Source organism: Delphinapterus leucas, chromosome 14 (assembly GCF_059928025.1).
Source record: "Delphinapterus leucas isolate spDelLeu-1000000601 "Yukka" chromosome 14, BTC_Dleu_Yukka2, whole genome shotgun sequence".
NCBI classification, from domain to species: Eukaryota; Metazoa; Chordata; class Mammalia; order Artiodactyla; family Monodontidae; genus Delphinapterus; species Delphinapterus leucas.
Window position 1 is genome coordinate 39,592,537 of NC_143142.1, and position 27,769 is coordinate 39,620,305.

General features: G+C 46.3%; 1 protein-coding gene across 1 annotated transcript in view; it reads left to right on the forward strand.

Moving 5' to 3' along the window:
- The window catches only part of CABLES1 (Cdk5 and Abl enzyme substrate 1), a 107,897-nt gene that overhangs the window by 16,673 nt on the left and 63,455 nt on the right, over positions 1–27,769 (forward strand). The window contains exon 2 of the mRNA XM_022586817.3: positions 24,244–24,315. Coding sequence (XP_022442525.2) covers positions 24,244–24,315 — 72 coding nt within the window. The remainder of the gene's footprint in view (positions 1–24,243; positions 24,316–27,769) is intronic.

A 27,769-nucleotide genomic window follows, 5' to 3' on the forward strand; every position in this document is an offset into this window, starting at 1 on the left:
TCTTCCCACTCTGCCAGTGCAGGCACAGTTACAAGATAGGATGAGTTGCTTTAAACAGCAGAATTTGAATGCTGACATCACAGTTTAATATGGTTGAAAACGTTATCTTCCTAATGACTTCTCTGTGATTTAATCAGATAAAGGTGACTAAGAATGTAAATTCTGCAGCCAGACCTAGGTTTGAATCCTGGCTTTGCTACTCCCTACCTGCATGACTTCAGGCAATTTCTAAATAAAGCCTTTTCTGGCTTTTGGTTTCCTCGTTTGTAAAATACAGTATTAACACCAAGTGTGGGTGGTTAATGTGAGAATTCTGTGTAATTCATATTCAGTGCTTAGACCTGCTCCTGCCTTAGACCCTCTGTGCATGAGCCATGATGATTATTTAGCTGACAGGTGCTCAGAAAATGAGTGTCCGGTCATCAGTGATGGCTCTTAAATTAGGCAAATAGGAAAGTATGGTTGTAATTGCACAGCCCAGAGCCAAGAGGAGATTTTGCGATTTTCCAGTCCTTTCGATCCATTTGGGTTATGTAGTTCAGACCTGGAAAATCTGTTTTAGAGCTTTCTATATCCAGTTTGACTGTCAGCAGTCAGCAGATTAAAGACTTTTGTCAAGTCCCTGCCATTTTTGATGAGTGGACAGCTAATCAGACGAGCAAATATTAGCGGGCATCTGCTGGGTTTTAATAGTCCCTGACTGTGAACATTCAAGTGGTAGAAGACAAGAACATGAGATGTCACAAGGGGAGAGCATAATTAAGGCATGTAAAGAGCAAATTTCTGTGTCCCCCCAGAACCTCCATCTTTACAGCTAATCAAGTGTATTTAAAACTGCCAGTTTTCCTCCCCTTCTGCGACTCAGCAACTGGTACAGATGTTAGTCAAAAGCAGTCCTGTGTCCCACAGGAATGGGGAGACCATCCCAGGACCCATCAGACACGTACCTTTCTAACCAGACCCCAGGCAGCCCACCCATCTCCTTGGTAATGCCTTTCATGTCACCAGCAGAAGGTAAAAACAAAGGATGTAACATTATTTCCACATCTGGGTAATTACGATATGGTAGTGATTTGGGAATCGATTCTTTTTTTCTCTCTGGAAGCCCCACTCTTGGGCAGTCAAGTTACTTTCTGCATTTCTTCCCTCCCTCCACAGACCCGGGTCTCACAGTTGAGTGGCACAAAATTAATCTTTTGTGGGGGGATGCTTCAATTAGGAACAAGGACATATAGCAGCAGACTATGAGAGCAATGTAGGAAATTTCTGTTTGCTTTCTAGAAACAGAGTTTGGAACTTTCCAGCCCTGGGGCGTGAGGTGGGGCTTTCTGTTATTTGCTTATAAAAAATTGCAGAGCTAAATTCATATTTGTGTTTGTATCTAATATTACACTTTGCTTTTGCCTAACCTGCTTGCCTTTATTTTATTTTTTTTAAAGATTTTTTTTTTTTGATGTGGACCATCTTTAAAGTCTTTATTGAATTTGTTACAATATTGCTTCTGTTTTATGCTTTGGTCCTTTGGCCCGGAGGCATGTGGGATCCCAACTCCCCAACCAGGGATTGAACCCGCACCCCCTGCACTGGAAGGCGAAGTCCCAACCACTGGACCACCAGGGAAGTCCCACCTGCTTGCCTTTATAACATAAGCTCGCCAGAGTTCTCTTGTTAGAAAACTTCTATTTTGAGGTTCCTCAAAAAACTAAAAATAGAGTTGCCATATGACCCAGCAATCCCACTCCTGAGCATATACCCAGACAAAACCATCATTCAAAAAGACACATGCACCCCTGTGTTCATAGCAGCACTACTTACAATAGCCAAGATATGGAAGCAACCTAAATGTCCATTGACAGATGAATGGATAAGGAAGATGTGATACACATACACCTACACACACACACACACACACACACACACACACACACAGGAATATTACTCAGCCATTAAAAAGACTGAAATAATGCTATTTGCAACTACATGGATGGACCTAGAGATGACCATACTAAGTGAAGTAAGTCAGAAAGAGAAAGACAAATACCATATGATATCACTTATATGTGGAATCTGAAAAATGACACAAACGAACATATCTATGAAACAGAAACAGACTCACAGACATAGGGAACAGACTTGTGGTTGCCAAGGAGAAGGGGGTTGGGGCAGGGAAGGATTGGGAGTTTGGGATTAGCAGATGCAAACTAGTATATATCGGATGGATAAACAGCGAGGTCGTATTGTATAGCACAGGGAGTTATTATATTCAGTATCCTGTGATAAACCACAATGGAAAAGAATATGAAAAAGAATATATATAACTGAATCACTTTGCTGTACAGCAAAAATTAACACAGCATTGTAAATCAACTATACTTCAATAAAATTTTTTTAAAGAGAAAGAAAACTCCTTTCCTTAAGGGGAAAGGGCACCTTTCCTATAAGCAATAATTTTGTGACACGTTTCAAGTAGACCTTTTACCCTAGATGGTTTTTTTCCATCGTATACACTTTCATCAGTGAACAAGTGATTCTTTCTTCCATGTCAGTGTTTATTCAGCGAAAGGCGTCAGTGCAAGATAGCCTGCTAAATAGATTCCGGTCAGATGATCCTGGCCGTGTGAGCTTATAAAAGACATCTGTTGAAGTTTAAAAATAAATAATTAAAACACATGCACAGACAAAAAGTTAGTTGCTCCTAGCGAGATTAGAATTGGTCTGCTGTTCCAAGGGCTCTTTCTATTCTCAGAAGAATTTATGATTTTTTTCCCCATTTTTGTCTCATCCTAAAAATCTAGGTAGAGAAAATGATAAACGTTTGACTGGTTTTTTCAACTCATTGTCAAGTTACACCGTTTAAATGGCCTCACCAGGTGCTAGGATTCTTGTCTCCAGAGAATTGTCAGGTAATTCTTGTCTGTGGCTACTCGGAAATTATCTAAATAAAAGGAGATTCTCCCAAGTGAGGACTTTCAAAAAGATGTGTTGATTCTCAGATAGCTGTTTGGATAGGGGTTGGGTTACTAGAGGAAACTGAGAAATGAGAAGAGACAGAGGCAGAGTTGTCCTCCAGTTTTCTTTTGCAAGACCCTCTGCCCCAGGTGCAATGCCAGGTGCACGGTGTGTGGAGCTGTGGACGGCTGTGCTGCCCTGTGCTGTCATGTGTGATGCCTTTGTGGCCTGTCCGTCTGTCCAGTGGGCCCTTCCAGGAGGGACCTCGAGCACAGCTGTTGTCTGACACCATCAAAACAGAAGGCCCAACGTGTGTGGGGGAGAGGTGGGCACGCGCATCCCCCCCGCCCGCCAAATGTTCTCTGTAGGGGCCATATGTCTGGTTTGGACTTCATCCTGAGACCCCCTTGTCAGTGGAGGTCCCTTGTAAATTCGAACTGGCCTGTGGACTGTGATAAAGATCCTGCTTTGAACATTAAAACAAACCAATCAATCAATCAATAAACCACCAACTCTCACTTTACCTTCATACTTTCTCCTAAAACACTTTAGTGGTGCTTTTTGGAAATCTGTGTTTCAGAAAAGTTGTCTCTAAAGTTGTGTTAAAAATGAATGACAGGGGCCTTCCCTGGTGGTACAGTGGTTGAGAGTCCGCCTGCCGATGCAGGGGACACGGGTTCATGCCCCGGTCCGGGAGGATCCCACATGCCGTGGAGCGGCTGGGCCCGTGAGCCATGGCCGCTGAGCCTGCGCGTCCAGAGCCTATGCTCTGCAACGGGAGAGGCCACAACAGTGAGAGGCCCGCGTACCGCAAAAAAAAAAGAATGATAGGGCTTCCTTGGTGGTGCAGCGGTTAAGAACCTGCCTGCCAATGCAGGGGACACGGGTTCGAGCCCTGGTCCAGGAAGATCCCACATGCCATGGAGCAACTAAGCCCATGTGCCACAACTACTGAAGCCCGCGCCGCTAGAGCCCATGCTCTACAAGAGAAGCCACTGCAGTGAGAAGCCCGCTCACCATAACGAAGAGTAGCCCCCGCTCACCGCAACTAGAAAAAGCCCGCACGCAGCAACAAAGACCCAAACCAACCAAAAAAAAAAAAAAGAATGACAGTTAAAAAGTAACCAGTACAACCATGTGTAATCCCATCACTGCTAACATTTTGGTGCACTTACTCCTAGGGTCGGGTTCTATCTTTCTCCCACCCAGGAAAAGAGGGATTTCTGCGTGCCAGAAATTGCTCCCTGCATTCATAAACCAAACCGGGTAGAGTGTAAACCCACCATAAATTTACCCTCTTATCCATTTTTAAGTGTACAGTTCAGTAGTGTTAAACATTCACATTGTTTTGCAGTTAATCTCCAGAACTCTTTTCATTTTGCAAAACTGTCAATCTATACCCATTAAACAATAACTCCCTACTACTCCCTCTCCCCAGCTCCTGGACACCACCATTCTACTTTGTCTTTATGAATTTGACTACTCTAGGTGCCCCATATAAGTGGAATCATGTAGTATTTGTCCTTTCATAACTGGCTTATTTCACTTAGCATAAAATCCTTAAGGTTCATCTATGTTGTAGCACGTGTCAAGAGTTTCCTTCCTTTTTAAGGCTGGATAATATTCCATTGTGTGTGTATATATATATATATATATATATATATATATACCACATTTTGTTTATCCATTCTTCCGTTCATGGACACTTGGGTTGTTTCCACCTTTTGGCTACTGTGACTAATACTGCTTTGAACATGGGTGTCCATCACTCTAAAGATTTTGCTCTTTATTCCCCGCCTATCTAGAAGCAATCTCTCATTTAGAGGTGATTTACGAAAGGAAAGGGAAGGTTGGTTTGAATGCAATGATTCCTCATCAGACTTGGTGCCTGAAAGTTCACATTTCAGGGGAAATGAGTGATTTCCTGTCTGCTGGAAAGAAGCAATTCTAGGGATTTTTTGATGTGTGTGCAAGCAGCTGGCCAAGAAATCACTTAATCCAAAGGCGTTTCTTATCAACCTTTTATTTCTTGCCCGTCCACCTATTTTCTTCAATAATGGTGCCAGTTGATTCTTTACTACCACCCAGAATACACAGTGCGCATACACACACATACATATTTATGTCTCTGTGTATAATATGAATACATTCTTCTTAAAAACTATGTATTTTTCCCCTGATAACAAAAAGGAATACCTTTGTGAAGCATTTAGGAAAAAACAAATTTAAATTGCCCGTAAACCCAGAAATGACCAGTTCATGTTTTGGTGTAGGGCATGCGTGGATATGGGTGCGTTAGAATCTGTCAGTTAACATCGGTTATGGTGTGGATATATGTTCTCTCTCTCTCTTTTTTAATACTAGAGAACAAACTGCACATACCACTTTTGCAAGTTTCCTTTTTTCACTCAGTAATACATTATGAACACCCCCTCTTGTCATTAAATCGCATCCTGCACATGTCTGTTGGTGGCTGCTTTTCTGGGAACTTATTGAATTCTCTCCGTGGTGTCAGAAGTCCGGGCATCCTGCGCGTTCTGTGTGGAGCACAATTTCTTTGCTGACAGAGGAGGAAGGGTGGCATTTCCCTTGTTTTAAAGTAGAAAAAGCAAGGAGTAGAAGTTATTTCTGAATGACTGAACCAGGGCGCGGGAAGCTAGAAATAGAAGCCAGATTCCCTTGCTCACTGCCTGGTGCTTGATTCACTCGACAAAACTAATCTCAAGATCACTACCAGCGGAAATTATTTTCCCTAATCTCCTGGGAGTGTGCTTTCATATTTTTATGTTTGCTTAATGGTAATTTCAATTCCACGTCTATTTTTTTTTTCCACTTAAAAACCAAAAACTTTCCAGGCTTCTTTGGGAGACTTCCTGGATCTTTCCCCTCACATGTCTGGAAAAGGGGCTGCAGAACAGACGGAGCCTGGGACGGCCCCTACCGCCCCCACTGAGAATCCTCGGGCTCCGGATGGTCCAGCTGCAGGCCAGTTTTTTCAAGAAGTTGTTTGGAAGTTCAGGGTCTGTGTTATTTACCAGATGTCTCTTTTTTTTTTTTTGCAGTTGTATTAGCTCATTCAAAATACACTTTAGAAGGCTAGCAAGGTGCCATCCTTAGGCAACTCACATTAGGTAGATGCTGTCGGTTATAATTCGTGTAGTGTTCATTTGGGGCTGTTTTGGGGGTTTTGAGGAGCTGTTTATTTTGGCTTGTTCCAACATTCAACAGGTATTTATTATGCACCTAATATGAGTCAGTCCTGGACTTAGGGAGCCCTGAGTCACCTAGGAGAGCCGGACAGGAAAATCCACCAGGACGGCTCAGGGCTGCGATGACAGAGCCATGTCCAGGATGCCACGGGAGCAAGGAGGGGTCTCCGTCTGCAGAGGAGGCGAGAGAGACGGAAGGGGGGAAGGGGCTGCTCCACATCAGGGCTTCAGCTGCCCACGTGTGCCCTGGGGGGCTCAGTGGGCAGCTTTGCCTCCATGGAGGGAAGGGTGTGTTTGAGGTGGGGAAGGAGACGGACACGCAGGGGCTTGTGCCCTTCCGTTCATTCCCATGCTTAAAAACAACAGGCCGGCTCCCATAAACACTGGAGCTAGGCTGGCAGCCTTCTGGGTGACACCTCTGTGTGGGCAGCTCCCAGGACCGCCTCCCTTCTTTTCACACCTGAGGCGCCTCCGGGCCACCCAGGGGCAACCCCTGGGGCATCTGATGGGACTGATGCCAGTTTGCCCTTTCAGAGTTCAAAAAAACACACCCAAAAAATCCAGGCACAGAACTGGAACAGATATTTGCCCACCCATGTTCATAGCAGCATTATTCACAATAGCCAAAATTTGGAAGCAACCCAAGTGTCCGTCAATGGATGAAACTCAACAAAATGTGGTCTGTACTCCTATTCAAAGGAAGGAAATTCTGGCACATGCAACGGATGAATTATTATGCTCAGTGAAAAAGGACAAATACTGTATGATTCCACTTAGATGAAGTACCTGGAAGAGGCAAATCCACAGAGACAGAACGGAGAATGGTGGTTTCCGGGGGGGGAGGGGGGAAAGAGAGTGAGTGTTTAATGAGTACAGAGTTTAAGTTGGAGGGCAGTAATGGTTGTACAACAAGTGTGAATGTATTTAACACCACTAAATTGTACACTAAAAAATAGTTCAAATGGTAAATTTTGTTATATATATATTACCACAATAAAAAATTTTTTTAGTGGGGGGGGAAAATTGGCACAGAGCAAAGCTGTGTCCAAGATGGGGCTGACAGTTGAGCCTGGAAGAAGAGCCCCCCAGCCCCCGGCCTCTCCACGCCCCCTGTGATGAGGCTCTCACCTGTACCAGAGGGCTCCCACAACAGGTGCCCACGATACGGGATCTCCACGAGGCTCCAGCCACCTGAAGACCTGATCTAATGATTAAACACATTAAGCCTAGTCTGTGAGGGGACTTCCCTGGCGGTCCAGTGGTTAGGACTAAGCGCTTCCACTGCAGGGGACACTGGTTCAATCCCTGGTCAGGGAACTAAGATCCCCACATGCATTGTGTGGCATGGCCAAAAAAAAAAAAAGCCTAGTCTGTGAGAAAAACTCAGTTATTTCTAATGTGAATGGGGCCTTAGAGTTCCAAGAGTGAAGCTTCCCCTACACCCAGTCCAAGGTTCCAAAGTTAATTTTTTTTTTTGAACCCACCGTTCCAACCTAGTTGGGTAAAGCTGCCTTATTTCTTTGGCAAAATAGCTTTCACTTTGAAGTAAAAGAGCTTTCTTTCAAACCTAGCAGAAACTGTTAGAGCTTCACTTCTTTTGAAACAAACGTCTGGAGAACTCATCAGAATTTGAAAGGACCATGGGGGCAGATGTCCTGTTGCTCAGATAAGTACATGAGGGGGTTTAAAGCGGCCTGTGACCTGCAGAGGCTCTCCAGAGACTCCTTTGAAACCTGTTGGTTTCCCCTAATTAGAGCCAGCCACCGTGGAGTCACAGGCAGCTACGGGGCAGGTGGCTCCTGCCTGGGCTTGACGGTGGCCCTGATAGGACAGCCAGCCCCGTGGGAAGGAGAGATCCCTGAGCAGCCCTCCTTCCCTCCCAGCTCTCCTGTGGAAAACAGCCCACTCCTTCCTCCATAATGTTGTGAGCTGCTAGTTCTGGAAGAGATCCAAGAATGATTCTCCTTTGCAAAGTGCCACCTCAGAGTGTTCAGTATGGAAGTTGCCCTGTTCCTTATCTACCACCTCCCGGCTCTGGGGCCTTGGGCAAGTTACATACCATGTTGGAACCTCAGTTTCTCCAGCTGTGAAATGGGAGTCAGAATAGTGCTCACCTTGCAGGGGCGTTGTGAGAATTAAACACAAAGATGTCTATAAAACGTAGTGAATGGACTTGAGGACACAGGGAGGGGGAAGGGTAAGCTGAGACAAAGTGAGAGAGTGGCATGGACATATATACCCTACCAAACGTAAAATAGATAGCTAGTGGGAAGCAGCCGCATAGCACAGGGAGATCAGCTCGGTGTTTTGTGTCCCACTAGAGGGGTGGGATAGGGAGGGAGGGTGGGAGGCAGGCACAAGAGGGAGGAAAGATAGGGATATATGTATAATGTATAGCTGATTCACTTTGTTATACAGCAGAAACTAACACACCATTGTAAAGCAATTATACTCCAATAAAGATGTTAAAAAAAAAAAGATATCTATAAAGCTGTTAGAGTGCTTGGGATGTAATGTTCGCAGAATGATGGAGAAACAGGTGACGAGGGCCTGCCGCCTTTCAGTCTGGTCTGGGTGCTGTTGGAGGCGCTGTCTCAGGCGTACAGGATGGACATCAGCCTTCTTCCACGCCTTCTCTATGGCCTCTGGCAGGGTGGGCAGTAGGGGTGTTTCTGGGTTCCAGGACCACATAACCAAGGCTTCTCGGGTGGCATGTGGACGGGCCTTGGGTCCCTTTATGCCCATTGTGCTTTTTATTAGTCTAACTGCAGAAGCCAGACTGCTGGGTTTTTATGAACCTGGGAAAGTGGGCTCTTGATGATTACGAGGCATTAAATCTTGGCGCCAATGTAATAGGCCCAGTCCAGCCTCAGAGTGCGCCTTGCCTGTTCTGACGCTTGACGAGCTTCAGTTTCAAAGGACACGTGTTGAAATCCAGGAACAAAATCTCCCAGGCTGAGCAGGGATCAGTTTGAGGGGCTGCTCTGCGTTGTAGAGAAACAGTGAAGACCGCCTTCTTAACCTTGATGCGTTTTGGTGGCAAAGAAGGGCAGAGGTTGCTCTTGCCTTTGGAGATGAGCCAGGTGGTGTGGTACATAACTGGGGCTTTGCTAACACGTGACCTGTGCAGCCGGGCCGTGCGTGGTCTCCTCACCTGGATGAGTGGTCGCCAAGGTCCGTCCCAGCACTGGCACCCTGGGAGCCTTCCCCGAGTCTCCTCGTTGCTCCCACAACACATCCATCCGTGCACTCTCCTTTTTAATCATCTCTCTGAAGGTGTCTCCCCATCAGGTTGTCCTTGAAGGCAGGGACTGAGCTCTATGCATTCTTGATCCCCCAGCACCTTGTCGTGGGTAGTTAGTAAATGGTGGATGGACGTTCGAATGCACAACAGTTGGTAGTTCAGGCGAGCTCTGTTCCAGGTGGTAGAGGGGCAGTTTCACATGTGTTGGACCTTCCCAGAGTATATGTGCAGGCTTCTCCTCTGACCTGCATATCTTGATTCATGCCCCCATCTCTTGGTAAAGGTTTACAAAGTCCTTCTGTTTCACTTTTCTCTAGTTTCCTTTCGATATATCAAAGTGTTATTATTTCTCCTGCAATCTTTAGGAATCCACCCAATTTTCAGAGAAGGCCCTCATCTCTGCTTTGGTGTTGCTTTGACTGTCATCCCTCAGCTTTTTCCAAGATTCCTGCCACCCAGTGAAACCCTAGCCACCTGGGCTTGACCCCCACTGAGCAGAGCCAAAGGCTCCACAGAGACTCACCTTCTACACGCACCCTCAATGGAGCTCTGGTTCCCCACGATCCCTTCAGCCTTGCGTCCCTGCCAAGTGGGGCACAGCTCAGAGCTCACCCGCATTCCAAGCTCTGGCCTGTGAGTATTTGACCAAAGTCTACAAGTTTCAGAGCTGTGTTTTCCCTGTCTGCATACTAGGTCATGACACTCAGAACAGGAACCGAGTTTTACATTTCTTTCCTCTTCTCTGCACCCCCAGTACCTAGGACTGTGAATATTTGTACCTGTGCCGATGACACTGATAATGGTGACAGTGACGTCTTGCTTAAAGTCACGTAATAGAGACAGAACTGGATCTAGGACTCTGCCCTGTCACCCCTGCTACCCCTGGTAGCATCATTCTTTGCCTGATAACAGTGGTTTCTAATCTTCTCTTGGGATCTCATAGATTCTCTTTTAGAAAAGAGAGAAAATAGACACACAGACACACACACACATACTTGACATCTGATTTTAAAGGTGCACAGAACCCCTAAGAGGTCCAGAGACCCCAGTTTAAGGATCCTGCCCTAAAGAATGACACCACTGAGCATCCTGGGAAAATGAAATGGCAGCTGATTGCATTGATTTTCGTCTGTTGCTTTGTGGAAACATTGGCTGGAAATGGTATATCACCCACCTTGGAAGTTTTTAAGAATATATTATTTGTGAGTATATATGTACAATGGAAAACACAACTCAGCCATAAAAGACAATGAAATCTTGCCATTTGCAACAGCATGGATGGACCTGGGGGGTATTGTGCTGAGTGAAGCAAGTCAGACAGAGAAAGACAAATACCGTATGATATCGCTTATATGTGGAACCTAAAACTAAAACAAACAAATGAATATAACAAAACAGAAACAAACTCCCAGGTACAGAGAACAAACTAGTGGTTACTGATGGGAAAGAGGGGAAGACAGAGGGGCACGATAGGGGTAGGGAATTAAGAGACAAACTATCATGTATAAAATAAGTAAGTTACCAGGATATAGTGTACAGCACAGGGAATATAGCCAATATTTTATAATAACTTTAAATGGAGCATAATCTATAAAAATATTGAAGCTCTGTGTTGTACACCTGAAACTAATATAATATTGTAAATCAACTATACCTCAATAAAATATTTTTCTATTAAAAAAGAATATATTATTTTCCATAATAACCACGTGGTATCACACCAAAGCCCTGGCATAAAGGGCTACTCAGACTTCTGGGTTAGACTTTCGCCAGAGTATCCAATAAGTTGAATCCACGGAACATCTAAGTAAATATTCATGTGGTTTTCCGCACAGCTCTCAGGCTGCAAACTCACTTTGGAAACCCTTCCTGAACAGCCTGGTAATTAGAACCATGGTTGCTAAATTAGGTATATGGTGAGGCCAATGTGCTAATAATATATTTTCAAAGGGCTCCAAACGAGCTGTTAAAAAATTAAACTACCTACCCAGACGCTGACAGAAGCACCTCAGAGGGTGTGTTGTCTTGCTTCTTGCTTCTTGGAGGCCTGAAGTTGCTCCCAGGCGCTCTCCTCTCTAGAAAACAGGATGAGCCTTTAATAAAAAGGGATTCGTTTGCAAGTGTGTCTTGCACCAGAGGTGAGGGAAATGGGAAGTTAAGGAAGCCGAAGTCTCAGACTCCAAACAAATATGCCACCTTGATGTGTGCAGTAAGGAGGTCCTTTTTTGCCCTGCAAGGATGCAGGGAGAAAGGGGACGGACGTGTTGTCTGTCAGCAGTGTTGGTGATGCTGAGCTGGAGATGCCCATGGGAGATGGGGGAGAAAACGAGGCGCTGGTGGAAGTGGTGAGTGTGCCCCTATCACCGCCTTCTGTGCTCACCTGGTTCCTGTTACCGAGTGCTGGAAACACCCCCTGAAAGGGCCAGCTTAAGCCACATTAGAAAGGAAAGGAGCCAGCTCTGCAGTGAGATCATCTGGGCCCTGTCCTTGCTTTCTGACCATCTGGCCCTGGCCTGGGCAGGTCAGCTAAGCTCTCAGTGTCCACAGGTCTGGTCAAAGGAAAGGAACCAGATCCATAGTTTTCATAATCGTATTATCTCAATAGAGCACTAAGGAACTCAGCGAGGGCTTTAAGGAATTCCACAAACAGTTGATTCATTTTGACTCTATTTTTTTCTCAGAATGTAGTTTCCCACATATATAGAGTTTCGATATCACTTTAACAGCTTGATTGAGATAATTCATACAGTCTTCATTTAAAGTGTACCATTCGGCAGCTTTTAGCATGTTCACGAAGCTGTGCAACCATCACTACTCTCTAATTGTAGAGCATTTTCATCACCCTAAAAGAAACCCTGTGGCCATTAGCAATCACTCCCCATTCTTCCCGCTCCCCCCCACCCAACCCTAGACAACCCCTAATCTACTTTCTGCCTCTATGGAGTTCATATAATTGGAATCATACACCATGTGGTCTTTTGTGACTCTCTTCTTTCACTTTGGATAATGTTTTCAAGGGTCATCCATTTTATAGCATGTATCAGTACTTCATTCCTCTTTATGGCTGAAGAATATTGCGTTTTATTATCCATTCATCGGTCGATGAAATTTAGGTTGTTTCCACATCTTGGCTGTTGTAAATAATGCTGCTGTGAACATTCATGTACGACTTTTTGTGTGAGTATAACCTTCATGTCTCTTGGATTATGTCTAGGAATGGAATTGCCAGTCATATGGGGTAATTCTGTGTTTAACATTTTGAGGTATAATTTATATGTGTGTATGTTACACACTTATATACATATATAAAGTGTTTTTAAAACTGTGGAAAAGTACAAACTCAGTAGTGTTCATAGCTATCATGCTGGTGATTGTCAATACATTAACTCTGCATTAATTAACATGTTGCCACAGTAAGTTGATTCTGTGCAGCTAAGCTTCACCTGCCACGCTATTTAATTGAAGTGGGTCCTGAGACATTTAAAAATGGTTACCGTAGGCACCCACCTATCTGTATCAATTGGGATTATCTCTATACTGTACAACCAAGACCAAAAGAGATAAGCTAGATGCTGAGATTGACCTCAGACTAGAAATGTCACCATAACTTCAGATTTGCTTGTACAGCAAAATAGCTTCACTGTTCTAATAGTGATTGAGTTACACATTTGAATATAAAAAAGTTACTTATTAAATTTATAATTATTCTAATCTGTTTCATATGTGGAGACTTGATATAAGATTTAGTTTGAAAAAAAAACACATTCTGCTGCGCAGAAGAAGTTTGACCACAGGTGATCTGGTGATCTCAGAGATCCCTCCCAGCTTTCATTTGGACCTCATTCCTGATATGGTTTGGGCCTCTGCTGCTTTGGTGGGGGGTCTCAGAATAGTCCCTCAGAGCAGTGTTAATCTGACTCCCTGGAGTTAAGATCCATCCTCGCCCTTTGTGTGCCGGCTGTAGCTACAGACAGTTGTTCATGCTGTACTTAAGGATTTATTGAGCACCTACTATGACCAGGTAATGTGCCAGTCACTGAGGGGGTTTCAGAGAAGGGAAGACATAGTTATCTCTTCAAGGTATTTGCAGTCAGGTTGGAGATACAGGGTGTAATAAGAATAAAATCAATCATTCTACAAGTATCTAGATATCAAAATTTCCACGTAATACAGTAAAGATACCAAATGAGGTAGGAATTCAGAAAATGTCAGAGGTAGCTTCGCAGAGCAGGTGGCACCGCACTGTGCCTTAGGAAGATGGTGGCATTTGGATGAAGAGCAGGTGAAGCAGATTCTGAGTTTTCTTTTGAACTAAGATTTGGTCACCCCTGGGGCATTCCTTACCCTATAAGCCCCTTGTGAGGCCAGCGATTCAGCTGTGCCCAACCCCCATCAGCTTTCAATAAAGGGAATAAACCTCGGCAGCCAAGGAGAAGCAAGGCATTTTAAAAAGGCTTCCAGAGAGGAGTGAGATCATTTGGGCCCCTCGTTAGGAAAAGGGAGGCCGATGCTTGAAGCTGGAAAGACAAGGGACGATTAGTCTTCGTTTCCATAAGCTGCGACAGAGCGTGGGCCATGGTTAATCGGAAAAAGCAGAAAATAAAGATTTATGAAACCCCATCCATCCCGAATTTGCTATAAATAATTGCATGCTGTTTCCGAGCTGTCAGAATCCATTTCTACAGACGGCCCTTCGGAACAGGGAAAGGTCAAGCTGAAAACCAAGGGAGAAACTCAGGGGAGCGATTATGCTGCAAGGCAGCCTCTGAAAGTTTCAGTGAAATGCCAACGGGGAAGTAACCAGCCCCACCTGACTCTGCCGTTCTGATTAAATTAGCTCCCATTGACATCTCAGCCCTTCAAGACCGGGGAGCTGGGGAGAGGAGGTCACCTCCCGGGGCGGGGCTTGGCTTCTTCTCGTCCATCTCTAGCCTTTGTGCTGCAGACCCCATAGCACTGACTATGGACACAGAGGGCACCCATTCTGCCGTCTAACAACTTAAAAGGTCTTCAGCATGTAAAGGCATTCTTGCAAAGCGACAGTTAAGTCCTCCTAATGACTGGGAAGGAAAGGTGAGGTCACCAATGCTTGGGCTATTGTCAGGGTGGACTGTTTAAGAGAAGGCCCCATCCTGAGTACAGAGAAGAGGGTCCAGGATGACCCACTCTTCTTGAAGAGGCTGGAGATGAGTGGAGGCCGAGGGTCCATCTGGCACGACTCAGGTGCTTGTGGGTCTTTGGAAGGCTCAGCACCCGTTGCAATCAGCCTCCGTCTAAGGAAGTGTCTCCAGCCAACTGTGCCTGCACCTTGCTAACCCCACATGTGCCCTGCAGGTGTTCCTGCACCTCCGTTGTTCCCATTCAGAAGGGAACACTGTGTAAATGCACACGCAAGTGCACACACGCTTATGGGTGCACGTGTTTGTTCCATCTCACTGTGGTGCCAGGCCCCAGCCCACCCATCTGCGTGTTCATTTGGCCTTTGGGGTCTCGCCAGCTCCTCCTGGAACTGACCTCAGCCATCTGATAGGGGCCTGTCTGGCTCCCGGCTCCTACTGGGCTCCTTCCCGGACTTTGCTTCAGGGAATTCCTCTATGTCTTGCAAAGCCCGGTGTTCCATCCTGTTCAGCTCCCATGAAGTATGTATGTCCCTCCTCAGGTCCCTCCTGAGTCCACCCTGAACCTCCCGGGCTAGTCTGGCTGCTTCCTCTCCAGGAGGTCCTCTCCCAGTTAAATCTTGACTCTCCTTCAAGCTCACTCGTGCCCTCCCCTGCCCCCACACGCTCCACACCTGGTCTGTCCTGGCCTTAAACTCCGGGTCCAGGTGCTGGGTTCCCAGCCGCCCTCCTTCACCTGGCTCAGGGCACTCTTTTCACAGAAACACCTGGATTTGATTCCTTTGATTCTGGGGCCCACCCAGAACATACGTGAGTTGGCCCCAAACTCCGTGGATTGGTTCTGTTCAATCCACAGTGCTCTTTGGTCTCCAGGATGAAGGCGATTCTTTAATTTTGAGTGGTTTTCCATTGCTCATGTCTCCTTTCCACCCTCACCCTGCCCTGGTCTGGGCCCCACTTGTCACCCCCATGGCTATCCAGCATGTTCTATTGCAAAGGTAATGTCGTTTGATCTCATCGGCCACACAAACCCAAAACCTTTCTGGGTCCTGATTTTTTTTTTCAACCAATACACCTGCGCTTTGTTTCTCTTCTTCTGCACATTTGGCCCAACTTGCTCCCTCCAGCTGCAGGACCAGGCCCTTCCCTCCAGGATGAGGCTGAGGGGGAATTAGAATGTGGCAGTGTCAACTCGTGGCTCTGGCATGGCCCCTCTATTTCCTGGGATGCCCCAGGAGACTGGGAGGTGCCTTCGGGATGGCCATGTGTGCTGTGTCTGCCCTGTCTTCTGATCTCCCCATCTAGTCCCTTTGTCAGAGGAGTTTGAACTTGTTCCCAGAGGGAATCATTGTGGATCTTCAAATTAGGGGATGACATGATGGAAAGGGTGTTTTGTAAGATCAGCAGGGCACAGTGGGCAGGGTGGAGTGGGGCATCTGAGGAGTGAAAACCTGGCCAGTCATTAAATCCTGCCAACAAGTCCGTCTCTGCACAGCCCTAAATGCTAAGATGACCTCACACCTTGGTTTTCCAGGATTTGGTGAGTCTGATGAGAACCTCGAAACAAATGTAGACTCAGACAAGCTGAGTGTCTCTGTATTCTTTGTAAACATTTGGAGTTGCTTTCTTTCTTTTTAAAATTTATTTATTTATTTATTTCTGGCTGCATTGGGTCTTTGTTGATGCACATGCGCTTTCTCTAGTTGTGGCGAGCGGGAGCTACTCTTCGTTGTGGTGCGCGGGCTTCTCATTGCGGTGGCTTCTCTTGTTGCGGACCACAGGCTCTAGCTGCGCGAGCTTCAGTAGTTGTGGCACACGGGCCCAGTAGTTGTAGCTTGCGGGCTGTAGAGCACAGGCTCACTAGTTGTGGCTCATCGGCTTAGTTGCCACGTGGCATGTGGGATCTTCCCAGACCAGGGGTTGAACCCGTGTCCCCTGCATTGGCAGGCGGATTCTTAACCACTGTGCCACCAGGGAAGTTCTTGACACACATGCGGAAACAAGAGCTCAGTATGTTTACAAATAACTGAAATGTATCTTGCTAGTAGCCCCACAGTATTATAGGTAGTTTGTTTTCTTCCTCCCTTGTGTTAATCTCTTTCACAACTAGAATTATGTTACTTGTTCAGTGTCTGTCTTCCTGACCATAAATTTAAACTCCATGAGGGAGGGATAGTGTTTACGTTTTTCACTGCTGTATTTCAGCATCCAGCTTGCTGCTTGATACTTGATATATCGTTAATAAATAAATGTTTGCAAAAATAGGAAATAAATGGCTGGATATTTTTTAATGTAGAAACAGATCTTATTTGAACAAGCTGATTGGCAATTCTTGGCGATTCTGTGCCTGATTATCAGCTAGAGACTCTAAAATATAGCCAGATTCAAAATCAGTTTCCTAGCATTTTGTCTGTTTCTTGATCCACGCAGCCCTTCTTTTCTTAATGATCTATTTTCCTTCCTTTACAAGGAAAATTCCATGACCGCTGGGGGTGTGTGAATTGTGTCCATCCGTATTCTGCGTATGGATCTGCCTTTAGACACATATGCTGCCACAGGGAGAGGGTTTTTTTCCTGCACAAGCAAATCAGCCGTGTGCTCTTTGCTCAGTGGCATTGCAGGACTTGACTGGTCCAGGCATGGTGCTCTGCAGTCACCCCAGCCTGGTGGCCTGGCCCAGCCAGTGCGCCACTGCTATGTCAGATTCCACAGCTCTCCTCTGGGATTTCTTCCACAGTCTATCAACCAGCCGTTGCCAGGTGAGCAAGGTAGGGCCTCACTCAGTTTCAGCACCTTTGCTGCTGGATGAAGCTTTAGATCATGGAAAGCAGAACCGAGCATGCACCTAACAAACACACCTTCAGGCTGAAGCCAAGGCCGTTTTTGCTTTCAGACTGTAGCTTCTGTTGAGAGGGGACAGCTGACTTTTCCTTCTCATCTGTGAACACATATGTATTGGTGCAAAACAGTTTGCTTCTTCAAGGAGCACAATCTGATTTGACTTCTGCTACAGGAGCATCTGGAATCCTGGCTTTAAAATTTGCCATATCATGACCAGAGTTATCACAACTTAGTTGCTGAATCTGGAGATCAAACTCCTGGTGCTGTGACCTCAACAACTTGAAGCTGCGTTAGAGAAATGAAGGAAAGAACAGTGGGGATGTTAGCATTTGACTTTGAAGCCTGGTATTTGAAAATGAGAATTTTCACAAAAGCTGTATCAGTGAAAGTACGATTCTTAGATACATAGTGGTTCTTCTCTTTAGGGCTTCTTGAAGTAGTGAGCTTCCCCTCATACGTGAGATATACGAACCAGGGGATGGGATCTTATGACATTTTGCAAAGGGATTTCCTAACTGCTCAAAAGGCTAGCTCTGCTTTCTAGGTTAGTGACCCTCACACCTTTTCTTGCTGGGCCCTGATTGGGACCTTGGAAGCTTTGTGACTCTGAGTCAGAAAAGGAGGCTGAGGGATGAAGACTCCCGTGGTCTCTAGGTTGAAGTGGGACTGCTTGCTGTCCAGCCCTGATTCCTTGCCTGCAGTACCTCTTTTACCTGAGGTAGTGAGATAGTCCTCCAGCCCCCAGAAAGATCTCGGGCCACCATTCCCGCATCTGCACCGCAGCGTGGGGAAGGCTGCTGGACCTGCGGGCATCAGGCCAAGCCTCGGCGGTGCGCTTGGAGCCCTAATCCTACCGGTGGTCCTCGATCCCCTTCTTCCTAGCTGGTGTTGCAAGCAATCAAGCACAGCCCCTCTGTGCTCACTGCTCCTCATTTGCTGGTCCAGAGCCAGAGAACAGGGTACCCAGCCCCGGGGGCTGCTTCCCAGCCTGGGAAGGACGCCGGATTCTCTCTTGGCAGCTGTCTCTCTGAGATCCCATCCTTATATCTTGCTCAGACACTGCACATGTCACCAACAGTGGAGCCAGGTTCCAGCTTCACCCCATGGCGGGTTGCTCTTCCTTGTTGCCTTTGGTTTTAAAAAAGCAAATTCTTCTTGTCTTTTTCATAGTTTCAATCACAGACACACACACACACACACACACACACACATTTATAAGTTGATGTGGAAATAGGAACAAGTCAAAAAGAACATACACTAAACTCTTAGAAGGTGCTCTTTGGGCCCTGGGGTTTGCAGGTCATTTCCTCAGTTTCTACTTTATACGTTTCCTAATTTGAATTTTTTTTTTAAACAGTGGAACATAGTACTCTTATAGTCACAAAAGCAGGGGGGGAAAATCCATTTGGAAAGATGAATGTTTAATAAACTCAAACAGAAGAAATCCATTTTAAACGGATCATGCCTTCTGCCTGTGAACTGCTGAGCTGTGCTGGGGGCCCTGGCCCTTCTGCCCACCCAATCACCCCAGCCCTGCAGGATGAGGGTCTTCTGCCTCCCTCTTCTCGCTGTAGTGAGACAATGGGAAGCTTTCTGAGGATGATTTCTGGGCTCCTGGTGATCAGATTGGGACCTTGTGTATTGAATAGAGAAGAGCCAGTAATAATTGTGTATAGAAAAGCATTGAGTGGAAGGTCTGGTGCTCTCTGGGAAAATCCCAAACAGCCACCGGCAGATGGTGGACTTCATTAGTTTATTCAACCGGCCCTGATTGAGCCCCTGCTGTTTACTGAGCATCTTCCATCCCTGGGGCTATGCAGGTGAGGAGAGCCTGAGCAGCTCACTCGCTGGAGTGGTCAGTTTTGTCTGGGGGAGGGAGGTGACGTGGTCAGTGGGAGGAGGACCCAAGTAACACAGCAAATAAATTACAAGTCCGGGGGCTTCCCTGGTGGCGCAGTGGCTGGGAGTCCGCCTGACGATGCAGGGGACGCGGGTTTGTGTCCCGGTCTGGGAAGATTCCACATGCCGCGGAGCGACTGGGCCCGTGAGCCATGGCCACTGAGCCTGTGCATCCGGAGCCTGTGTTCCGCGATGGGAGAGGCCACAACAGTGAGAGGCCCGCGTACAGCAAAAAAAAAAAAAAAAAAAAAAAAATTACAAGTCTGTGGGTGTCTCGTGGCTATAAGTTATTTTTATGATTGGAGGTTTTGTTTGTTTGTGTTTTTTTTGGTCATAATAACTGTTGGAACAGATCTGAAGTAATTATGACCTCAGCTGGCCCATCCCCTGTGTAACTGAGGGATCCGTGAGGCCCTCATTCCCTCACGTCTGTGAAGAGGTAACCCTGCCCTCCAGCGGCCTGACAGCCAGGAAGGGGACTCCATCCATGGGGGGCACCACACAGCTAAATTGCCTTTTTGTGAGGGTAGGAATTGTTGGCCCAGATGGTCAGGGTCCCTTCTTGCTCCCAAAGCTTGTGTTTTTCCCCCAGAGATTATTAATGTTCCCTGGGTGGAGAACATTGATCCAACTCGACCTACTTGTTTGACACCAATGCTGAGGCTGGGGGTCACCTTCTTTATCCCAGCTTGGTCCTAAATCACCGTCCTAAACCCTGGGCCCAGCTGGAGCTAGGACGACCCTGCCCCAGCCTCGCTGGTCAGCAGGGACATTAGTGAGCCCAGAGTCCACTCTGGTGAGGCTCTGCTGCTATAATTCCCACTGTGACCAGCCCTGGGTCCCAGGACCGCTCAGTGACTTACACCATAATCAACCATTAGCCCTAATGATAAGCGGATTCATTTGGTCCAAGTAGGTATATCCAGATAGGCAGCCTTGTCATGGATTAGAATTTCCTTGCCTAGGCAGAGTCCAACATTCAAAGGGTAGTATTCTAAACTGAGTCTGGGGCCTTTAGGGAGGCTGACTTACATATGAGTGTTGAATGTGAACCACATCGGCCTCAGAAGTGTTGGTGGCCAGTATGGAGGGGCCCAAATTATAATTGTCAGACATGATGGGGAACCCTGAATTCTGAGGACTCAATCTTTCATTTAGTGATTTCGACGTATAACACTTGGGCTCTTACTGAATGTTTTCTTGGTTAATAAGGGGGCATGCTGTTTTGGCCCAAGTCTAAGTATTCCTCACCAGTCATTAAAATATTCAAAGACCTGTGCTTGTTAACTGTGCCCAATGGTAAGGAGTCTGCACAGTAATGGACTTGGTTTATGAGGCAGATAACGGGGTGAAAAGTGCCTAGTGAAGGTGGGCCACCTGCCCTTAGCCTTCCCTTCCACTGTGGGCTTTCTGAAGATAGAAGGTAAGGGGAAAGGTTACTACACAGCTTGGAAGGATTTAGCAGGGTGGCAGGGGCAGAGATAAGCTACCACCACAGGGCAGGCCCTCGTGGCAGGAAGGGCAGGCATCGCATCTTCGTTTTTCTGGTACCACATGACAGTTTCTTTACAATGATCCGTGGTAGTTCTTTCCAAGCTCTATATGTGCATCTCAAAGAATATATTGCTTAGTTCTGTTCATGAAGAAGGGAAGCACACATCTGCTAAATTTAAAGGAACAGGTGGGCATTTGGGTTTTGAATTTTTTTCCCTCTAAGGAATCCAGACCTTAAGTGCCTCTGTGTGTGTGAGAGGGAGAGAATCTATATCTGTTCAACTCATGAAGAGAATATCAAATGTACTGGCTTTTAGAAAATAAATCCTTATAAATATATAGAAAGATGTATTCTAATTTGATTATTTTCCAAATAGCATCTGTCTTTTCCAGCATAGGAATTGCCGGATGTGGGTTTTAGATGGGGGAATTGTCAGATTGTGTGCTTTTATGAATTGACCTAGTTTTCTAGGGTGAACCCCCTGGTTTGAATGTTGGACGGGAGGCTGTGGGCCCCAGGGCGCCTGGCAGGGCCTCATGTGTCCTCCGTGGGTTCATTTGGACACATTTTCAGCTGGAGGGCTGGCCATGCTCTTCTTGGGGTGGGAAAGGGAGACAGCCTCAAATGCCAGAGGAGCTTGAGGGGTTGTTAATGGAATTCCCTGCTGGTGGTCCCATGGATTCCCCCTTGAATATGAGCTCCTTAAGGACAAGAATTAAGCCGGGATCAGCTTTGTGGTCCCAGCAGGCCAGGCTTGGTCGGGTGGGTGGGCAGAAAAGGATGCGCCTGCCTGGCCTTTGCTGCGGCCTTGGGTGTATCTTCACTGCCCAAGGAGCCAACCACAGAGCTTCCTGGGGGACCTCTGATACGATAATTGAAGGAAGGGAGAGCTTGAAGCTGCACAGTTGCTGTAGTCACCTCGGTTGCAGATTGAGCCAAATGTTAAATGTCTGTTTACCTGTCACCTGAAAATGCAGAGGTGACAGGTGCCTCTGCATTCGCCTGCAGAGGAAGGCTCAAAGTTTGACAGGATTTGTTGGGATTTTCAGGATCTGAAACCCATACATTTATTTCTGCCTGTGACTATGTTATGTCTAATGACAATTTAGGGGTGCATACTTAAATTAATATTTCACTTTTGATTTAAAAACTCAGAAGAGGGACTTCCCTGACAGTCCAGTGGTTATGACTCCACGCTTCCACTGCAGGGGCTGAGGGTTTGATCCCTGGTCGGGGAGTTAAGATCCCACATGCTGCATGGTGCAGCCAAAAAAAGAAAAAAAAATGGAAAACGAAACTCAGAACATTATCCACAGATAAACAGCGTAAATATCATTTTAATCACAGCTGCAGAGGAGACATTGGTATTAAGTAAGAACGGTGCACGGAGGCCTGGGGCTCTAATTTTATAGGTGGCCAGTGCCTCAGCGAAGGTGACACCAAGTTAGTTCTGCTTCGAAGGGGGTGTAGGGGTGGAAGGAGCACGTGTCACAGGTTGGCTCGGGCACAAGGCATTTGGGAGTGACCTCGCCACTGGCAGGGGTTGGAGGAGCGGCCAGAGCTGGGACAGCCAGGCTGACCCCAGTCGTTTGAGCGGGGAGGGCATCAGGTCAGGCTGCAGCCCCAGTGGAGGAAACTGGAGTAACAATCAAAATCCCAGGAGCTCCTGGTCATTAACTGTCCTGCGCCAAGGACTTCATGTCTCTTTGTTTCTTACTTACTCTTACTTCCCATGTCATAGGTGAGGAAACTGAGGCTCAAGGATTAAGGAGTTTTCTAAGGTCCCAGAGCCTCCAGACTCCAGAACGGAAATCTGAGTCTGTCTGACCCAGCACACATGTAGCATCATACCGTCCCTTGGATGGGGAGCATGGGGACACCTATATCTGAGAGCTACACTGGGTGGGAGTGTGACTAACTGGGGGTTTGTCCCCGTCCCAGCCTGGGACTCCGTCCCAGCCAGACCTGGCACCTAGGGGGCTGTGCCTCACGATGGCCTGGACACTTCCTTCAAAGCCACAGCTGCCAGGTGTTGTCACAAGGGTCCTGGCGTGCCTAGTCCCTGGACTTAGGGGGCTGCACAGGCGAGTCCTACTTACTCATGAATTGGCCACCTCTCAAATCCCCACCTATAAAATCAGTTCCCCACCCCATCAGGTAAGACCAGTGTCTCCCTGGTTTGACTGACTGCTGGAACTCTAACAATACCATATTACAGAAATGGAAGTTTAGCATAAGTTAATTACAGAGTAAACTGCAGATCTTGCAGAAGGTCAGTGTGTCATGAAGACAGTGAAGGTGATGTTGGAGAGCTCCTGGGTCTCACATGTGGACAAACGAGGCTCACTGGAGAGAGAAGCAGGGAGGTGTGTGCTGAGTGTTTTAGAAAGGATTTGACTGTCAAAACATGAAGACAGGCTCTGAGAAAATTGATGAAGCCCTCGAATGGTTTGCAAAAATGACCCTTCTGATTATTAAAAATAAAACACGAAGCGAAAAGGTATCAGTGTGGTTGGTCAGAAAAAGTACACACAGAACAAAGCAAAAAACATTTGTTTCATTTTTTTATTCTTTAGAACAAATTAGAACATGGTTATAATTGCATGTTCTTAACCTAAATATTATCAAATGAACACAAAATAGACATAGTCTTCTAATTTTAGTCCCATTTTTTTCCAAGGTAAAGACCCAATCAGATATTTTTCTGTCCACACCACCCTTCCGCCAAATCATTTACTATGAAGTGATGGCCCTTGTTCACACGGATTTGCTATAAAATTACCAACCACCATCCCGCCTGGTCCCTTTACCAGATATTCTCAATTAACTAGGACCCATTCTTATTTCAGTCTGACGAAAGAAACTAGATTGAGGAGGTTTGGGCAGGTGGTTTGCAGTTCTTTAGCAGATGGAAAGAGTTTGTGTTTTGCCTAATCACGCCCTGATATAAATTCTCACTGGCCTCAGAGAAATTCTCCCAGGGGAATAATGTCTGCCTTGTTTCTAGTTGCTTTCGAAATTATGGCCCAGAGACCATAAGTTTTTTCTTCCTCCTAATGATTTTGAGATTTTATTTAGTACAGTTTTAATGTTTAATATTTATCAGCTAAAGCTGGTTCAGACCACTGATATCTGAATACTTAACAGTACCATCTAATGCGTTAGAAAAAGTGCACACAGTACCAAAGTTATACACTGTCAGAGGCACCTTATCTTTTTTTGGTTTTAGGCAACATAAAAAGTATCCATCACTTCCCTAATCACCAGAGCAGCCCTACAACCAGGGAGAAAGCTCAGGATTCAGCAAGGCAAGATGGGCTTGGCATTCAGGGTACAGGCTGGGAGTATGGCAGCCTCTTAAAACACCTTTTGCCTGATTTTTTTCTTAGTGGACTTTATTTTTTTAGAACAGTTTTAGCTTTATAGAAATGCCTGATCCATTTCACAATGCAGTTTTAACCCCTAGATTGTTTTCCCCTCCCTCTGCAGACGTCGCCTCATCTCCCAGAGATCGTCCTTGGAGACCCTGGAAGATATTGAGGAGAACGCTCCTCTACGGAGGTGAGTTTTCGGGTTGCATTTATGTGCGTGTGAATGGCCTGCAATACAAGGTGGCGGCCAAAGTTTGAATTTTTTTTTTTAGTTTTTGATCTACAGAATTAAATTCTAAAAATGACAATCAGATCCCCAGACTCTGTTTGGAAACCCCAGCCCTTTGGAACATTAGAGCTAGAACACTATGAAATCCCAGTTATGTATCAGAATAGCCCAGTTTGCATGTGAATTCAGGCGCGGTTACCTGTTCCTCTTGAAAATTGCTGCTTAATGAAGAAGAGCACGTCACTTGCCCCGGCTTTCTCAGGCGCGGGGACACAGTAATCACAGTCCCCGACTTCATTAGCAGGTGCCACGATGTTCCTCCAAAGCCAGGTGCTGGGAAACTCAGGTAGGTCAGCTGTGAGTGCTCCCTTGGGGCTGAAAGCATTCCATTTCTCCCTCCGGATTAGAAAAGTGCTTTCGAAGCATCTTTTTCTCGGTGACAGCAGTTGCTGAGCTGTGCCTGGCCTCTGACTGGCAGCTCTCCTTCCTCTAATCTGCACCTCGGTCCACCTGGCCCTCCTGGAGTTCAGGAGACACACACTGCGTCCCCTGCAGCCCTCACCGCAGCCCCAGCTGAGCTGGCTGTGCAGGAGGAGCTGAGGCAAGACGGGACCTTGTGGGACGCTGTGGCTTTACAGGGAATGCCTGGCAGGGGCAGAGCCGAGGGGGGGGGTGTGCTCTCATGCCCTCGCACCAGCTCCTACGGGAACCCCCATCTGCACCCTTCATGCATGCTTTGGCTGCTGGCCAGGGATTGGGAGTCCCCGGCTCCTCCCTTTGAGCCTGGGAGGATGCTGAGGTGGAGGGAGGCGTCTCCCCCTGGAGCGGGCTCCTTCCCTGCCTGGAGTTTCACCCCCAGGTCACGGGTCTTGTCCACAGACCACCTGGATAAAGGGTGGAGCATAGACAGGCTAGGCCTGGGATCTGATTGGAAGCATCAGTGACTGTGAATCTCATCACCGACATCATTCCAAAGAGAAAGTCAGGGCCAGACAGTCCGATTTCCACTTTTGAAGTCTTTTTGAAAACACACATACCCTCTGGGACCATCTAAGGCTGATGGTGTGTGGCTGTGTGATCCACGTGGCCTGGGTACAAGTGTTCTTCTGTCAGCCTTTGTTAAGTGGCCCAAAGTAATCAGCGAGCGTCAGGGAGAAACGTTCTCAGGTGGCACCAAGTGGCTTTGGCATTTGAGTACAGTTGATGCCAATCAATGAACAGAACTGCAAAGGCCCTGGAGTTTGGAGAGGATGCGAGGGGCCGTGGTCGTTCGAGCAATATGGTAGCTGTGACCAAGGAAACCAGGTTAAAAAAAGGTCACAGGCTCTAAAATGTCACCTCGGGGATTCCAGGTGGTAAAGGGGGGCCAGAGAAGGAGCTGGGCGCTGTGTTCCTGGTCATGGGCCCCATCACCCCTGTACCCTCCTTTCAGAATCTGCCCAGGCTGGTCCTCCACCCCTCAGTCCTGTGATAGCACAAATGGGCAGAGTAAAAATGGCTTATCTGCCTTAACTGTAACTTCATCCAACCCTTACTTACAGAATGCTATACTTAATTTTCAACAAATCTTGTGTAAATATAAAGCTTAAAAAGTAAGTCTGAAACCAAGGGAGTTGGCAGTTTAAGAAGTCCTTATTTTCCCTAATGGACTTTTTTTTAATTGAAAAATTTCTGATATTTACTGCAGAAGCAAAGTCACAGATATACAAAACAAATTTATGGTTACCAAAGGGAAAGGGGGCGGGGGAAGGATAAATTAGGAGTTTGGGATTAGCAGATACAAACTACTATTATAAAATAAACAACAAGGTCCTATTGTATAGCACAAGGAACTGTATTCAATATTCTGTAATAAACCATAATGGAAAAGGATATATATATATATATATATTTATGTATATATATGTAACTGAATCACTTTACTGTACACCAGAAATTAACACAAAGCTGTAAATCAACTATACATCAATAAAGAATTCTGATATTTACTTAGAAACTTACTTGTTCCTAAGAAACAAAAATAGCAGAAGGGGCATTAGTTTGGGAGTCAGGGGACTTGATTTCTTGGCCTGATTCTTCTACCAACTGGTTATGTGGCTTTGGAAATTCATTTACCTACTCTGGGGCCTCGGTTTTCCCACCTGTAAAATGGGAGGGGCAGATCAGCTGATCTCTGTCCTTTCCAGCTCCCCGATTCTGTGAAATGAATGTACCAGTAATGCTGCTGAAGTGTTTTGGGAACTGCGGGGGCCGAAGGCTATTAGCCCAACTTGCTTTTAAACTCAGCACCTAGAACAAACGGCTCCAAGGCATCTGTTAAAAACCTTTTGCATAATTAAGTGTATCCCATAATCAGTGCTAACAAGAAAGAGCTAATCTTTCATTAAATCAGTTTTCAGTTTAATTCTATCCTAATTTAATTTTACATCACTTAAAATGTATGGTTTTAAATGGGTATTTTTACACGTCAATGCAGATGGCTTTGAAATTAATTCCTTCTTTGCTTAACCTGCCATAACCTGAGTGCTTAGTCTTCCAGTTTCCTTGGCAGTTGTTGTTAATGCCACAATTCTCTTAAAGCGTTTCTTAGGTGGGGGGGGGGGAGGCTGAATGCTTAAAAAATCACAAGACAACAAACAACTTGCTGATCGAAGGGCTATATCAGTAGCATATGCAGTTAGAATTGGACGCTGGCATCGAAAGAAAGCACCTCTGTTAAGTTATCTGTTTAAAAGCCTTGCCTTTCTCTTGCACATCACAGGTTAGTTTCCTGTATCCACCTTGAACTCCAAGGACTGAGCATTTGCAATGAGAGGCTTTAGACTGGGGTTTTCCACTTTGCCTGGTGGTTACCTGGTATCCCAGAAATAAGGACCTAGGATGTCTCTGTTAGATGTCCAGAAAGACCTCAGTTCAGCTGCAGCAAATGCGGCAGCCGGCACCACCTGCCCCAGTTTCCAGCCTGTCTCAGTTGATGTGTGCGGGCTGCCGTGCCATTAAGTAATTACTGGTGCCGAAAGCCACCTGTGCCCCTTTTGCCAACTTCCGGTTTCAGCAGAAGGCTGGGAGATTTTGTGCCCAAACCTGAGGGTTACAGCACCTCTTTCTGCAGGTGTGGAGGCAGGGAGCAGCTTAGGGTCTTAGGAAGGTATCCTCACGGTCTAGCTCTTAGCCAACTGCCCTCAGACTGGGGGACCCAGGAAGCTCTGCATTTTGGGGGGAAGCTGGGTAAGGATGTGAGGATGCTCCTGAACAACGGTCCAGCAACCAATGATAGCACACATTTATGCCTTCAAGGATTCTCCTCTCCCCAGTGACTACATAGTTCTAGAACCTTCTGCTGTGTGTGAGAGAGACAATTGGGGACCTTGGGTGGCCTGCAGACTCTAACAGTCATTCTGGAGGTAGAACAGAG